At 37.7% G+C, this 17,317-nt stretch overlaps 2 protein-coding genes across 4 annotated transcripts; both read left to right on the plus strand.

The window, feature by feature from the left end:
* Window positions 1–27: 27 nt before the first annotated feature.
* On the plus strand, window positions 28–5,946 carry LOC127782463 (polycomb group protein FIE1). 3 transcript variants are annotated; one of them, XM_052309655.1, is made up of 14 exons: window positions 194–342; window positions 1,660–2,027; window positions 2,599–2,664; window positions 2,778–2,900; window positions 3,578–3,658; window positions 3,738–3,830; window positions 4,046–4,121; window positions 4,205–4,284; window positions 4,382–4,453; window positions 4,576–4,635; window positions 4,797–4,893; window positions 5,159–5,222; window positions 5,325–5,384; window positions 5,561–5,946. In XM_052309655.1, exons 2-14 carry the CDS (start codon window positions 1,839–1,841, stop codon window positions 5,628–5,630), a joined length of 1,131 nt encoding a protein of 376 aa, XP_052165615.1. In that variant the 5' UTR covers window positions 194–342; window positions 1,660–1,838; the 3' UTR covers window positions 5,631–5,946. The 3 variants fall into 3 exon arrangements, with proteins under 3 accessions (XP_052165617.1, XP_052165615.1, XP_052165616.1); XM_052309656.1 differs by lacking the exon at window positions 194–342 and adding an exon at window positions 358–459; XM_052309657.1 differs by lacking the exon at window positions 1,660–2,027 and having other exon boundaries at window positions 28–342.
* A 1,299-nt stretch (window positions 5,947–7,245) lies between these two features.
* Window positions 7,246–16,353, plus strand: LOC127782433 (actin-related protein 4). Its single transcript, XM_052309613.1, has 20 exons — window positions 7,246–7,410; window positions 7,505–7,596; window positions 8,947–9,120; window positions 9,207–9,280; window positions 9,870–9,950; window positions 10,329–10,389; window positions 10,460–10,509; window positions 11,300–11,354; window positions 11,621–11,698; window positions 11,779–11,832; window positions 12,725–12,778; window positions 12,868–12,928; window positions 13,252–13,303; window positions 14,142–14,208; window positions 14,417–14,476; window positions 14,570–14,632; window positions 14,776–14,838; window positions 15,360–15,424; window positions 15,643–15,711; window positions 15,797–16,353. Exons 1-20 carry the CDS (start codon window positions 7,398–7,400, stop codon window positions 15,840–15,842), a joined length of 1,332 nt encoding a protein of 443 aa, XP_052165573.1. The 5' UTR covers window positions 7,246–7,397; the 3' UTR covers window positions 15,843–16,353.
* Window positions 16,354–17,317: the final 964 nt, after the last annotated feature.

A 17,317-nucleotide genomic window follows, 5' to 3' on the forward strand; every position in this document is an offset into this window, starting at 1 on the left:
GCCTGTGCATATGACCCATAGGCAGGCGACACCGCGGCAGCAGAGCGCTGCACGACCTCCGCCTCCCCCAATCCGTCCCGTCTCCTCGCCCGCCGACCTCGACTCCCGTCTCCTCGCCTGCCGCTGGCGCCGATCTCCATCCTGCTAGCAGAGGTGGCGCCGGCGTCCTCCTGCTCCCGCCGCATTCGCTCACCGGTGAGCATCCTAATCCATCCCATCCGGTCTCGGTCTCGGCCTCGGCCTCGAATTTCGTCTCCTCGCCCGCCGCTTGCGCCGATCCCCATCCTGCGAGCAGAGGTGGCGCCCGGCGTCCTCCTTCTTCCACCGCATCGTCGCTCGCCGGTGAGCATCCCTCCCTACCCACACCTCATCAGTTATTCTGCGTTATCCCTCAAAAAGTTTGGGGGTTCAACCGAAACAGGGTTAGATCTCCCTCTGCCCAGCTCCACCTACTTTCAGGTTGTTAATTTTGATTTCCGTTTTTAGCAGATGTAATTTGGTTACTGAATCTCATCCAAACACCCTTAGAACGAAAAATGTAAGCTCACATAATTTGTACTCATCCAAACTCACATAAATTTCTTAAGAAGAATCTAGACCACAAACTACCCATAGTCACACAAAATATCTTTTTATCAAGGTATATTCTTATAAGTAATTTTTATTCCACAAAATTTTCTAAAGGACATACTGTGACACTTGGCATTAATCTAATTTAACTTTTTTTCTTTATCAGGTTATAAATTTTCTAAGACATTTGTGCCACTTGGCATGAATCTAATTTAACATTCTTTCTTTATCAGGTTATAAATTGAAACCATTGAACGTACTTTGTCTTCCCGTCTCTAAAACATTGTGATATAGCTATAATATTTTAATATTTTTAAGTTTAAAAATAATTTAGACTAATAATATAGATATTTAAATTAGGTAATTAATAAATTCAAATAAACTATAGTTTAGAATAAAAAAACAAAATAATATATGCCAAGTACAATCTAATAACAATAGAATGTTAGAAACAATATGAATTCAATATTTTTATAAATTTTAAGTACGATTCATACATAAAATTAAAGAAAAATATAAATTTATATATAAGTGAGAACATAATAAAATGCAAGGTAAAATTATTAAAGGAAAAATATTATTAATAAACAATGATGTTGATATATTTCTAAATATTTTCACGTATTATTTATTAAGTGTCAATGATTGAAATGGATGATTTACCATGTGACAGATTAATTATTAAAATTATATTGTTTTCATCCGTTGCAATGCACGGGCATTTTGCTAGTCTATATAATTGATCGCTCTATCTACAAACCTTAATATCGATAAGTAACCACAACGTTAAGCCATTGATCGACAACTGACCATAAATTTCACTGGCTTAGATAAGATGTAAACACATAATAAACCATAAAAAACAAGAATTCGGAGATGATGGCACCCCAAAGTCCCCAACTCCAAACCATTTTCCGGACAAAATATACATTCAACTCTAAACCACATACTCATGAGATCATGTAACTCAAGCAAATCTGACTAACAAAGATAACTCGAAATCAAATCGAGAAATAAATGCAGATTTGCTAAAAAGACTGTGTGAACCGGTCCCAAATTCTCACAAATCTGATCCATGAAAATCTGCAGCCGTTATGAACTTCCAAATTTGGTTCCAAACTCTGAACTTTTGCTCGCCCTACTAACCCCCCCTCACAAACCGCCCAAAATCTGAACGACGCCGCCGCCGGAATCCGCCACCGCCGCCGACGGAAGCAAGGGCAGGTCAGGCCGTCGTCGGGAGGGGGGGGGGGGGAGAGGAAAGGCGCATGGCGAAGCTGGGGCCGGGGCAGGGGTTGGGGTGCGAGGCGGCGGTGGGGTTGCTGGCGCCAAGCAGGAAGAGGGAGTACAAGGCGTGCAACAAGCTCACCGAGGGGAAGCGGCCGCTCTACGCCATCGGATTCAACTTCCTCGACGTCCGCTACTACGAGGTCTTCGCCACTGTCGGCGGCAACCGCGTAAGCATCCCCTTCTTGTTTTGTTTTTCTTTTCTTTTCCCCGTTTAGAGTTGTTCTTATTAGTGATGAATAATGATATATATATAGAGAGAGGAAATAGGGTTTTGATTTAGCAGGCTGTGGATTTTGGGGGAACAACGGATTTTGGTTCGAAATTTGGTGGAAACCGCGCTAAGCATCCCATCTTGTTTTTAGGGTGGTCTTTGCCGTTTGGAGTTGTTCTTGTGAATGAATGATAGTATATGATAAGTGTAGTAAATGATAAGAGAGAGAGAGAAACTAGGGTTTTGTTTTAGAAGATTGTGGATTTGGGGGAGATTACGCAGATTTTGGTTCGACATTTGATGGAAATCAAAAGCTGGTAAAATTTCCTTGGAATTTGAGGTTTCTACCATTTTCCTTTTGCATCGAACAATCTGCGATTTGGCATACATTTCGGCAGATTTGATGAAAATTGTGGTTTTTCTGGGATCAATCATATACTAGACAAACTCTTTTAATGGCTAATATGATGAAAGATGGTTGTCTTTAGTGGGCTCGTGTGACCAATTGTGTTTTATTGATCTTGCAGGTGACAACCTACAGCTGCCTCAAGGATGGTAATTTTGCTATCCTGCAAGCATATATTGATGAGGATGTAAGCTCTGCAACAATCTCCAGTGTGTGCAGTTACTTTTTTTTTAAAAAAAAAACTTTGATTGTGACATTGTGTGACACTTCTAACTCTTGAGGTCTGCATTCTTTTCTTAGAAGGATGAATCGTTCTACACACTGAGTTGGGCTTGTGATCTTGATGGCACACCGCTGTTAGTGGCTGCAGGAAGCAATGGGATCATTCGGGTCATCAACTGTGCCACTGAGAAGTTACTCAAGGTTCGATAGTGCCATATTCTCATATGCTTCTATAGTTCTTGGCAAACTTCAATGAAAATTCATTTTTGAGAATCTATGCTCTTTTGTTGTCTAACATACCCATGATTGAAGCTATGCTTCAGATAATAGTTGCTTCTTTGGTAAATGTTGATCTGTCTATCTTATCCATTTAAGAAGGTCACTTGATATTTGCGTTGATTAAGAGTTGCATTGCTATAGAATTGTTTTTCTTTTTGGGTCTACAAAAGTGTAATTTTTGGGTACACTCCTGCTTGCTACGTGGCTGATATGACACTATTTGTTGATTATGCATTATACGTGGAAAGTTTTGATAATACTATGACACATATTTAGAACACCACAAAATAGGGCACATCAATAATTTACTCTTAGGCATAAAATTACTATAGTTCAGATCTATTTTGTGCTCATTGACTCTTGTGCGTGTATTTTATGGCCTTTCATTTGGCTATGAATGAGATTAATCTGCTGAATTGGCTTTTGTCCACAAGGTTTGCTTTGTAGTCTTATATAGGAGAGAAGAATGGTGGAAGATGTAGAACCTAGTGGATCTTTTCCAGTGGGACAGTCAGAAAATTGGGCATATCAATTATTTACTGTCATATACTGGTGTGAGGGATTTAGGGTGAATGTCTTATTTCTGTATATTTGTTCAGACTTTTGTTGGCCATGGCGATTCAATAAACGAGATAAGAACTCAAGCATTAAAGCCTTCGCTCATCATTTCTGCAAGCAAGGTTTGAAGATAGCCTTTTCTGGAGCTGGATCTTTCTATGTTTAATTATTTCTGATTCTGTTTCACATGGCATTGCATAGGATGAATCTGTTAGGCTGTGGAATGTTCACACAGGGATCTGCATTTTGATTTTTGCTGGAGCAGGAGGTCACCGGAATGAAGTATTGAGTGTTGTAAGTTGATTCTATTTCCCATTATGATGTTATTTAGAATAATACTCACTACAAACCACACTTCCAGCTTCTGATATCATCTTTTTCATTGAGCTGAACATGTTTTAGTTGATTCCATCAGTAATAAAATAAAAATTAGGTTCCACAATGACAGTCATTTTATTTGTAGTCCGATTACATTAGGAGAAATGTTGATCAACTATGCTTTGCTGCAGGACTTCCACCCATCTGATATCTACCGCATAGCAAGTTGTGGCATGGATAACACTGTTAAAATATGGTCAATGAAGGGTTAGCAAGCCATCTCAACATAGCTTTTTTATTTGCATTCACTTTATGCTTATCATTGACACTGTTAGTTAATATTATCATAGAATTCTGGCCATATGTTGAGCAATCCTTTACATGGACTGACCTTCCGTCAAAATTTCCAACAAAATATGTGCAATTTCCGGTATGCTAAATATCTTTTGATCATCTTTGAACTATTATTTTGCAAGATTTTGTTATTTCATCCATGTGGCATCATACCAATCTTTCTCTGCTTCCAGGTCTTGGTTGCTGTAGTACATTCTAACTATGTTGATTGTACTAGATGGCTTGGTGACTTCATTCTGTCAAAGGTCAAACTTCATCTTCTTTAAATGGATTTATGGATTGGTAGAGATACAGTGCTCATAATGCATCCATACTACTGATGCAAAACTTCAGTAGGATTCTCATCAATGCTAACTTCAATTTGCAGAGTGTTGACAATGAAATTGTGCTGTGGGAGCCAAAAACAAAAGAACAAAGTCCGGGGGAGGTGTTATAATTCAACTTCTCTAGAACTACAGACCTTAATTCATTTTACTTGTCTTCTGATCTAATCATCTCAACAGTTTTCTGTTATGTTACTTTAGTTTTCACTATCCCTTTCCATACGTCTCCCTCTCAAGTAAAATTACTTTTTTTTTTCAAATGTAGGGTAGCATTGATATTCTTCAGAAGTATCCTGTGCCAGAATGTGATATCTGGTTTATCAAATTCTCATGCGATTTTCACTTCAATCAATTGGCAATAGGTAATATCTCCCAAATTGTGTCGTTACTTTGGAAAATTTGTGACAATATTGAAAATGTTTTGTTTGTGGGAAACGGTCATACTCAGTACTCACAACTCAAAAGATTACATTCAATAAAAAGAATTGTGGAATGTTGCCCAGCACCCTTAATGTTGTGACAAAAAAGAAACTAATTCACATGTTTAAACTCATTGGGTTTAGATTATTATTTTTAAACAAATACTACACTGAATACTCAAAGATAACCATGTGCTTATTTAAACAGGCAACCGTGAAGGAAAAGTCTATGTCTGGGAAGTACAGTCCAGTCCTCCTGTTTTAACTGCTCGGTAAGTTCCAAGAACTTCAGTTGTTTCCCATCCTTTATATGCACTTGGTTTTGGACGCCACTAAATCTTGTATTTCTGCATGCCAACACATTATTTTTACAGGCTGACTAATCCGCAATGCAAATCTGCGATAAGGCAGACTGCCGTGTCATTTGATGGAAGGTGCTTCACTAAATTCTAATATCCAATCCTCATAAAGTGCATATTCCAGCTTTTACTTGCCCACAATTCATTTTGGTGAAGATCCTGTGCATTAAGTGCATGCATCGTTTTCTGCTTGTGTCCTTGTTTGGTCTTCAATGCCCCGACATGTGTGACATTTTTTCTCTCTTGTTCAGCACAATCCTTGCCTGCAGCGAGGATGGCAGCATATGGCGATGGGATGAAGTGGACCATCCAAAAGCATGAAAAGTACCCTTATAGACAGACCATGGCAATGCCAGATTAAGATTGACTTGGGAATTCCTGCATGTGTACTTTGTTGTGGGGGTTATAGTAGTCTTACTGTTGAAAAAAAGTGCAATCTGATACTCTGAAATTAGAAGGATTGACAGCTGAATGCTGGGGTTACCAACTTGAATGTTGCAAATAGGATGCTGCTTCTGTTATATGCTGAATGTTTCAAGTTAGGGCCTTTTTGTAAATGGGAAGATTTGGCTTTGCCAGATTTTTGGAAAAGTTGCCATTTGCTTTGTTACCAAAGTTGCATGGCAAGATTGGCCCAGCTCAAATTTCTATAGTTATAAATGAGTTGCCAAATATTTTGGCTTCAAACCAATGGGTGCCACTTTTTATTTTTTGGTATTGCCAAGTGCCAACTACTAGAATGGTTTCTATCAAAAAAAAAAAAAACCCTATTAGAATGGTTCAGTTTGGCTGTAAACCAAACAAACCCTATATGCCCTATGCCTCTATGTATTTGCTTGTATTGACCATTATTGTTCTAATTTTGACCATCTGTAACATTTTAATGATTAGATTACGAGTAAATTACACCCACAGTGCATCAGCTTGGCAGGTGGGTGTAATTTAGTGTAAGAACTTGAGAAATGAGCGTTCTAGTATAACAACTTGGAATGTAGGTGCAATTTAGTACAAGAACTTTATAAGTGATCGCATAAATGCAACAACTTGCAAGATATGTACGATTTTAATAAAATAAGTTAAGAAGTTATGTGGCAATTTAATTATTGAGAGCATTTTTTTATACATATAATTTTTAAGTACTTATGTTGACAATATACTAGCGTGGATTTGGATATAAAGAAAACAAAAATTCTTAAAGGTAATTGGATGTGCAGTATAATTTTTAAAAGATTAAATTCAATATTATAAGGTAATATCCATAGGATTGCTATGTAATGACATATTAACATCGTGAGAAAAACTTACCTAGCATATGCCTAGCTATTCTTATACTAAAACGCAACCACTTATCAAATTGTTGCACTCGAGCGTTCAATTCTCGAGTTTTTGCACTATATTGCACCTACCCGCTAAGTTGTTGTATCGTGGGTGTAATTTACTTTTAGATTACGATAAATAAAAAAGAGCTAAATTGTACTTGATTTTATGCAGAAGTTGATTTTTGTTAGAACGGTGGAGACTGTAGTTTAGTGAAAATCTGGAATGAACGTAGCTCAACTAGTTAAGTTCCTTGTGATGAAACCAACACACTCGGGTTCAAATCCTAGATGTGACATGTATGTTCGTATTTTAGCCTAATCATTCTTTTAGTGGTAAGCGACATACCCGTTGATAGCGAGGCATCTGTGGTGATTTCATCAATCTCAATTCTCAAGATTTGCTAGCTCAGTTTACTAGAGGTGCTCGTAGAGGTAGTTTTGTGTGCGCGTTGTCGGCGTATGCATTTTAACTATGTTTCAAAAAAGAAAAGAAAACTGTGATGAAGGTTGTGAAATGGAGGGAACATTGGTTGAGGTCTGAGGGCCGTATCGGACGGCTAGGATAAGCTCCAGTTAAGACGATCCGACGCGGGGGGCAATTTCGGTACAAGAAAAAAAAATCCTTCGTTTTCTCTCCTCCTCTCTTCCCTTTCACTTGGCCGTCGTCTCCTCCCCCCGACCCCGCCGCCGCCGATCTCTCTCCTCCGCGCCGCCGACGAACCGCCGCCGCCGAATCCCCTCGCCGGCGGCCACCCGGATCTCCCCAGCCATGTACGGCGGCGGTAAGTACCCCCCTCTCTCGCCCCCGTCCATCCCCGAGCTAAACCCTAAACCCTAGAGATCTGTGGCACTGGCGCTGCTTGGTTTTTTTCGCAGATGAGGTCTCGGCCATCGTCATCGACGTGGGGTCCTACAGCTGCAAGGCGGGGTACGCCGGTGATGACACCCCCAAGGCCGTCTTCCCCTCGGTGAGGCAGAATGCTTCTTCTTCTTCTTCTTCTTCTTCTCCCCTCCTTGGTTGGCTCGCTGTAATTCTGTCTCGGAGTTGGAACTGTGTGGTCCGTGTTTTGTTGGTGAGAGTTCGTGCGGGTGGTGTCATGGAAATGATAGGGCTCTGTGCGCAATGCAATCCCACTGGCAATTTTGTGTGTTTTCTCCCCATAATTTTGAGCTGTTTTAGGTCGTTGACTTTGAATTCTGATTTGAAAAAAAAAAAGAATGATGTGTTAGTGTGTGGCGTCATGATATACAGACATATGTTTATTATTTAGGTCAAGCTGTGAATTTTGCTGCGTGCATTAGTTCCTCCTAGGTCCCCAGCCACCTGATTAATGGTTTTATTCGAGCACTGGATCTTAGTCTGGGAACATGAATAACAGCAGTTTTTTTTTTTAAAAAAAATGTTAGTAGCAGGCTAACTCAGATATTGGATAGTACCACAGATAAGACCTGCACTTACCTTTTGATTTTGACATATGCGTGCAAAATTATGATGTATTGACTGCATTGTTAGTTTACCTTTCAGCTTTGTCTTAGCTGCAAACCTGTGCCATTGCTCGCATAGGTAGTAGTTAGCAGTGTTGCATATGTGCACTGAGAGTCAAATGCCAAACTGAATTTTTAAAGTGCTAAAAGAATCTGCATTGTGGTTTGTGTGGAATTGCTACATGTTGGTACTAGACGTTAACTTCAAATGCTATGACAGGTGAACTTCTGGTTACTGTGTTTGTAACGGGAAGTACTTTTCTTGTGTATTATGTCAAATAGGATTGTACTCTTTCTGTCCCAAAATATAAGTATTTCTAGAGTTTTGCACGGGTATTAAGGAAGTAGGTGGAATTAAATGGGGGATATGATTTTTTTGATTGGTTGAGATGAGGAAGTAGGGGGTGAAGTTACTATATTTTGGGATGCGGTATTTTTTTGTCTTAGGTTCTACAGTATTATTTTTTTAAATTTTTTTCTTCCTTTAGTTAACAGACTTATATTGGGGTAATTTGAATTCTTGGAGTAGATTGCTAATTTCTCTTTGTTGCTGAGGAAGTGAGAAAACATATAATTTAGTGACATATAGCAAAACAATCAGCTGTAAGGTACTAAAAAGTGGTGTGTGAATCACACAGAAAAAGTGTTTTTGAGTTTCACTATTTGATGTCGCTGCTAATAGATTAGCATATTTTCTTCTCCTTTTTCTACATAACGTGGCAGTAGTTGCAAGATATGTCATTGGTTCATGGGATTATGCATCTGAGCTACCTAATGGGTAATTTGGTTTTAGAAGTTCTTACTGTGGTTGGTGCACATTCTGTTGTGTTAAGGTTGTTGGTTCAATTGAGCAAACGGGAGAAACTGATGAAGCAAAGGCAGACAAGGAGGCTGAAGCTGCATCAGATTCTAAGAATGGAGCCAAACCTATGGATGTGGACAAAGCCAAGACAAAGCGCAAATTGTATGTTGGTCAAGAATTGGAGTTCAGGAGGGATCATATGGAGGTTAGTTTATGCAGATTCTCAAGTATCAATATTGATGCTCATGATTTTGTTAACTATTGTTTACTGATTCTCTTCCTACCCAATAGGTGATTTCACCAATGAAAGATGGAACAGTTACTGATTGGGATATTGTTGACAATATATGGAATCATGCTTTCAGGTGAGTTTAACTATCTATTTGATGTAGATCTGAGTAATGTCGTGCCAAAAGTGCGCGCTGAAAGAGCTGGCCACACTTGTGGCAAAACTTGACTAGAAAATAAATATCTGACATGCGGGGCACTAGAGTAACAAGGTTTGGCACATTGCTTGTGTGGTTTGCCAAACACTTGCCAGTTGCTGCAAAAGGCCAAACATGCCTTCCTTGATTCTGGGGAAGTTTGGGATGAACCATACTCTCTATTTAACATAGTTTGCTTAGTATCTGCAACAAAGTTCATCTTCTAGGCCTCTAGGGCATCTTTTGGATGTCAACATGGTTACTGCTTTATGCCATTGCCCACCATCTTTTTACCTTACATATTAATATTGTGCTTTTCAAATATACTGATAGTGAAATTCCTTCTTACGTGTACAAACTGGATAAGGCTTTCCTTCTTGGGTTATTTACTTTTATTGGATTCTGTGGCATCTCTATTAGCTAACATTGATTAAGTACTAGGATTTCCTCTATATGGTGTGGATATGCAACTATTGAAGTTTCTGCTTTGTTAGCTTTTATCTTCACACTGACTTGCTCTACATTTCAGGCAGCGGCTATTGATCAATCCTGAGGAGCATCCTATGTTGATAGCTGAACCATCTACAAACACAGGGCAGCAAAGAGAGAAGTATGCCTATATGTTCTGTATTTAAATTAATTGTGTTGCTAAGTTGCGTCAAACCTAAAAAACATTGCTTGTTATATGAACTAGCTGATTTATAGCACATTTATCTTCCATGACTCTTATCAGTCATGAGAACTGTATTGGTACCAGGATTTACTGCATGCTTTTCTACTTCTCCATTTAACGTAAGAAATGTTAGTTTTTCTGTGTTTCTGTACTTCAGGAATGGACAAATATGGAATTGTTGATCACCCTGTAAAACTTATAAATACCAATAAGCACAAGCTGAGATGATATGAATCTGAGTTATATCTATTCATTGCCTATTATTTTTGTATGGTTCTATGAAAAAGACCTGACTGTTTTTCTCATGTTCCATAGAGCAGCAGAACTTATGTTTGAGAAGTACAAAGTGCCGGCACTGTTCCTAGCGAAAAATGCAGTATGTATTTGTCAAAAGTGATAATTCGTGTAATTAGTTTATTAGTTCTAATTGTTGATTTGGTTGTCAGGTTCTCACATCTTTTGCATCTGGACGCGCTACATCGTTGGTAGTTGACAGGTGAGCATGTCCTTAATTAAATTTTATTTCTGCAGCTGTAACTTACTGTCTCCTTGTAGATAAAATGTTTCATTTAGCCTTAACTTTAAACAAATGCATTATAACTTTTGAATTCTGAAATATTTTTCCACCAGTAAGTGTTAGGGCGTTAGGCACAGTGCACAAATATTGGGTGTATCTTACCTTGTCAATCCTCCTTAGAATATGATGACAAATGTCCATGGAAGTAGAAAATGGCTGTTATATCAAAGTCAATCTGTCATGCACAGTATTTCAAATATAAAACCAAACTACACATAGACAAACAAGACAAATCCTGTTGAAACTGAACTTAGAAATCAAAAAGCAATTTTTAATGACCATCTGCATCATTTTTTATGAAGGATGCACTTGCATCCAAGGGTGGAAAGCGAGAAACACTATCCTTGTCTGTTCTGTCAATCCCACTTCCCACACCATTCAAGAATCAGAACATCAATATTTTCTTTACTGGTCATCAATATTGTACTTGAGTTGATTGATGCTCTTCTTTCCCCCTTTACTGTATCATAAATTCCTAACATCATCTTGGTATAGGGTGTAAGCATAACCATCTAAATTCTTTCAGCATGTTTTAAGCCATAGTATCTGATTGTCTCAAATTTGATGCCTGACATGTCCACTGATGTCTCTATTGGACTTTAATGGTGTCAAGCATTTTATGACTTATTTCATTTTTGTTCTCATGGCTTTTGGGCTTCGTTATGAGAAACATTACTGGAATGAGACAATGTTGTCATTTTTTGTGCAGCGGTGGTGGGTCTACTGTGGTTGCTGCTGTTCACGATGGTTATGTATTGCAAAAGGTATGATCTACTATTTAATACTGATTGTCAAGGCAAAGTGCATAATGCACTACTTGCATGTGTCTAATTAGTTATTTTTACCCTTTTTATTCTCTACTTTCTCATCTGAAAACTGGGAATAAGGGAATCTTCTTTTAAGACAATAAGTTTCTTTTTCTTGTTTTACATGGACGCTTGCTCACATAACATGGACAGCACTCTCACCTTGCCTCTCAGGAAGTCTACTTTTTTTCCCCTACTTGTTGCTAACTTATTTCATGTTGCAGTCTGTGGCGACTTCTCCAATTGGTGGTGAATTTTTAACTGACTGTATGATGAAAAGCTTGGAGAGCAAGGGCGTTGTTGTAAGCATCTCTCTTGCTTAAGATAGCATACTAGTCTTCTTGTATGTTCATATCCAATTTGTTCAATGTTCAATTTGCAGATAAGGCCCAGGTATTCATTCAAGAAGAAGGAAGTCGGCCCTGGCGAATATAAGGTCTAGTTTATTTAACACTTCGTTGATATTCATATTTTTTCCCTGAGAGCTACAAAGTTGACTGTTTAAGCTTACCTTTTTGTTGAAAATCAACTATAACAATATATGCTTAGCTATTGGTATGTTCGAAATTAGTTCACTTGATAAAAATATGAAACAGTGAAAGCAGCAAATATAAACTACAAAAATAGTTAACTACCTATGGAGTGACTTCACAGTCCACACATTGGCATTTGATTACTGGCAGAAAAGGTGGAAGATCCTGAGGGGCAGTCTGTTTTTTTGCTGACCTTGTTTTCGGCACCGAATTAAGTCTTCTCCATGCCACATCTCTCAAAATATACTTTCATGTCCTTCCTCTGAAAGATAAATTTAATCACCAATTCCTTGTATCCCCAAGTGTGGATGGCATCCAAAGCATCCAAAAAGTGAAATTAGTCAACTACTACAACACCTTTAGTCTCAAACAAGTTGGGGTAGGCTAGAGATGAAATTCAAACTGAAGCACCCAAACCAATGTACCACTTAAAAGGCATGCTTTTGGCACATGGATAGCTACTCTCCACAAACTCCTATCAAAAACCAAATCCACACACACACTGTGAGTTACCTTGAGTATGTCTATGTCTATTCGTGGAGAGGAATACTATGGTCATTATTTCTTAGCATTTATGTGGGGGCCTATTTCTTGGTGGTCAAACTCATTTAGTCTATTATTAAGGGTCTGCATTGTTGTGTTACTTGATCATGATTATGGTTCCACTTTGATACATGTGGATACCATGATTTTTGCTAATCCCCGGCTTCTACAAGATTTTGCTGCCATTACACTGTATGATTGTAAGGGAACCAACACCATATGGATAATTTGACGGCATGCTTGTCTTTTCAGGTTGTAGATCTTGATCTTCCAAACACAACGGAGAGTTACAAGTTATACTGCATGGTATTTTCATTGACAGATCATTTATTTTTGTTCTCTGTTGTTTAATTTTGTCTGAATGCCTTCAATGGTGATGCTTCATATGTTCACAGAGAGCTATTGCTAGTGATATCAAGGAGTCAGTTTGCAGGGTTCCAGATACTGCCTTCGATGGTATAATATAAACACATTTAATTTATGAATGGGGCATTTGCAAATTTGCCACCGGTTTTTTCAATTTTGCAAGGATGCCACTCGAGTGACAGTTCTAGTGGCATTTTTGCAATTTTCTAGTGGCAGTCTTGCAATAACGATTCAAAGTAGTGGTAAATTTGCAATTGTCCCTGCCGTACACGCACTAGTTGGCTATTTTTTATTATTATCTGAAGTCCTGTAACATAAATTATCTTTGTTGCAGGGACTGTTTTAACCTGTCCTTTTATGTTCTTTTTTTTTATGTTCTGCTGTTTACTTTTCCCTGTTTTATTTTCATGCAGAAGTGGCATATGCAAACGTTCCTACAACTTCATATGAGCTTCCAGATGGACAGTAAGTTGTATATCAAAATTATTTATGCGCATATTTTTTTTTCCAGTAGGTTTAGTGGTTTAATTTTGTAATGGCTTATTGACGTGTTCCAATACAGTTAGATTATGAGCTACTTTTCTGCATGTGCATCTGCTGCATCTGTGCATGATACCTCAGTACACCACAATGATTGTTTATAAAATTGATATACCACAATGAAAATCAACAATATATTGACATAAAATTAATACTCCCTCCATCCCAAATTATAAGGCATATATATTTTTTACACGGTCTTCAATGACATACTTTGACCATTAATTTATTCCATGTCATCTTCCCAATGAATATGAAATTAGCATCACATGAAAGTACTTCAAAATATGAATCTGGTGATATAACATGCATAATACTTAGCATTGATATGGTTAGTATTATTATTAGTAAAAAGTTACCGAGTTTGATTTTCCTTAAAAATAAGGGCGTCCTATAATTTGGGACAGACTACAGAGGGAGTATACCACAATTTGAACTAGTTCAGTGAAATGGAAGTCAAATAGAAGGGAGAACTTGAGTGCAGCACTAAGATTTATTGTCCTTTAACCTTCCCATGTACCTTCAGCTTCTATATGTTGTGACTTTGCAGATTGGTAGGTCATCTCATGAACCCAACTTCTTTAAATTGTCGTGGTCATTTGCATGTTATTTTGAGAGTGGCGCATGATGCACCAAGAGGGTGTTGAGATGCACCGATATAGCTGAACTTTTCCTTGCTATTTTCTACAACATTATGGTTAAGATTTTGTTTGTGCAATGTACCTTTCAAGCATCTTTAACTTGCTGTCTGATATCTGGACAGAACCATTGAAGTTGGTGCAGACAGATTCAAGATTCCTGATATTCTGTTTAATCCATCTCTTTCTCAGGTGAGGTTTGATGAAGAGAATAATACTTGCTGTACACTTGTATTTCAGGCAGGATTTGTAACTGGTGCTGGTACTAGATTACCTTGTTCCAGAACAAAACCAGCTTGCTGTTTTCTTCTTCAGTAGATGCTGTTGATGGCTTGAAAAATTCTTTTGAACCATGTTGAATTGCTGACTCTCACATGCACACGAATTTTGTGATGCATAGACTATTCCTGGAGTTGATGGATTTGCAGATTCAATGTCAGTTCGTGGCCTTCCACGAATGGTGAGTTAAATGAGAGCTAGACTTGCATTTACTGTTGCGCATCCCTGGCAGTTCTTCATATTACTGAAGTTGCTATTGCTGTTACTTTCTCAGGTCATTGATAGTGTAAATAGGTGCGATGTTGACATTCGCAAGGAACTGCTAAGCAGTATTCTGGTAAATGCCTATAAATTCTTCAACCACATTTTACTAGCTCTCTTGGTGTTGCCATCCATGAGCTTAGTGATATCTTTCCCAAAATTCTCTTGTGAAGTTCTGTTAATACAATTCTAACATCTGCAAACATGCATTGTGGATAGCTTTCAGGTGGTTCATCATCAATCCTGCAGTTGAAGGAGAGGCTAGAAAAAGAAGTACTTGAGGTATATTTTTTCTTCAGAACAAACTAGGACTGCCCTGGCCTCATCCTGTTTATACTTCCCATTTTTAAATGTGCACCATTTTATAGCCTGTGCAGCCAAACTTTTAAATTTTTAACTACTAAAGTACATTGAAAATATTCCGGGGTTGCTACATGGAGAAGTAGTGGTAGGTTTGCCTTTTTCATGAAAAGTATATTTTATCATTATATGAATAACATATAATTATAAATGCAGAACTTAGAAACAGTTAAAGATTTGTGGTTGGAGTCCTTTGATGTCTCTAATGCCATCTGTTTTCAAACAGAGGAAACAACATATAGGAGTCAAGCCTATGATCTTTTTCTTTGTTCTTGTCCAATATGGAAATACAAGAATAAATGAATCTCATTTTTTTTCTTGGGTTAGTTAATAACGGGCCAGAGTGCAAGTTAATAGAACTCTATTCTGTTTTCAGGCTATTGAAAATGTTTCCTTAGACCTTGTGCAAGGCTTGTTCTTATATATACCTCAAAATATTGCAGGAATCTTCTGGTAATACTCGTGTAAAGGTTTTGGCAAGTGGAAATTCAGTAGAGAGGCGATTCAGGTATTCCCTTTTATCTTTGTAGTCTTTATCCTTCCCAAATTCGATTGAACATTTTGCTCTACTGCTCACTGGAGAAGTTTGAATGAGTGCCTTTTGGCTCTGCAAAGTGCAACTCTGTTGCTTGTTTTTATTGCTTGAAAAGCTTAACACATGAACTACCAAAATATACTGATCACTTTGTTCTAGTCATACATACCTTAAGTCATTTTATTCTGCAGTGTTTGGATTGGAGGGAGCATTCTAGCATCCCTTGGGTCGTTCCAGCAAATGTGGTTCTCCAAAGCAGAGTAAGCACAACACAGTATTTTAGGTTATGTTTCCCCTATCTCGTCACGGACAACTCACAAGATAATGTGATTTATCTCACTATAGATACGAAGAACATGGAGTATCCTACATCCAAAGGAAGTGCCCATGAAGTTGTGGAGCATCGCTACGATTTGTGACCAAATTTGGGTGCATGTGGGCAATCGTATTACAGCCACCCTGTTGTTGATCTATATCGACTATTATCCGACGATATTTATCATTATATTATGACTAGTTAGTTTGTAGATTTTGAGAGGGCAACATAAGAAGCAATCCAGCTTAACCTGTTATGTTCTTGATGGTAGATTCTAGTTCATGTGTTGAATCTGTTCTCCCTGCTGTAGAATGTATCGAGTTGCTGCTCTCTTCTCTGTACTTTTAGAATACCTTTTCAATCATTTGGAGTCAGCTGATTGTTGTACTACTTATACGCCACCTGATTAGTCATGTCAACAATTAAACTTGAGCACTGGTTAAGTTAAGAGTGGCCTGATTGTAGTTGATAATCACATTTTATTCGTAGACATTGTATGCTGGATCTTTATCAGCCACCGTCAGATCATCCTCTGTAATAAATCTTCATCAGACGTGTGTGCCAATCGCAAGGAACACGAAATGCATCCGAAATGTTACTCTGAGTTAATCAATACTATAATTCTCGGTCAAATTAATTATTTATATCTATAAAGTTTAAATCAAATTTAGGAAAATGAATTCATGCAAATCTTGTGGTAAGTTGTCAATTTCATAAAAAATCCAGCTTACTACTCCCTTTTTAGGAGTGTGTTGTGGCTGCACACTTCTGCCTTTTGATATATACGGTTCTATTCTCGGTGTACTCCTTTATTATTATTAAAACAATCCCAGTTACTTGGTAAGTGATAATCACGAATCAAAGTCAACATAGCAAATCATGTGCGTACAGCTATAACTCGATTACACAAACAACAAAATTCATATTTGAACATAAATCCAGTTGTAGCATATCTGGTAGTATAAAGTTTTTTTTTGGTATAGAAGAGTTTTAATTTCTGTAAGTTTTGGAAAGCATTTAATCCTAGAAATTGTAGTGTAGCTCAACTAAAAAATAAATGAACTTGAATCGAAATTGGGTTGTATCATAAATCTTTACCACTCAAACGAATATTTATCCTAAACCACAAATGACTCTTTTCATCAAGGAATGTTTTGTTTTCAGTATTTTAAAAAAAAAACTTTTCTAATATGGTTTTCATGTTTCGTTCTTTTGAAATTTAACATCTATTTAATTTGCACGGCTCCATAAATTCAACAGATACATATTCTGAATAATTACTAAGGAGGCATATATCGGCTCTCTTAATACAACCGATTAACCGCTTGTTTCTCAAAACTTATTTTGAGTTTTGTCTACACATTCTCGAGGACGGTACAAACACACTATAGATGTTCACAATTTTTTTTTCTAAAGTTGATTGATGGACAAATGTTTGAACATATAAACATATAAGCACTGAATATTTGCTTATGCAGGAGGTATTTATATCAAGTTCGATACTTTACTACCATAGTCCCTAGGACACTAAAATGCCTTCAATGATCTGA

This window comes from Oryza glaberrima, chromosome 8 (assembly GCF_000147395.1).
Source record: "Oryza glaberrima chromosome 8, OglaRS2, whole genome shotgun sequence".
NCBI lineage: Eukaryota > Viridiplantae > Streptophyta > Magnoliopsida > Poales > Poaceae > Oryza > Oryza glaberrima.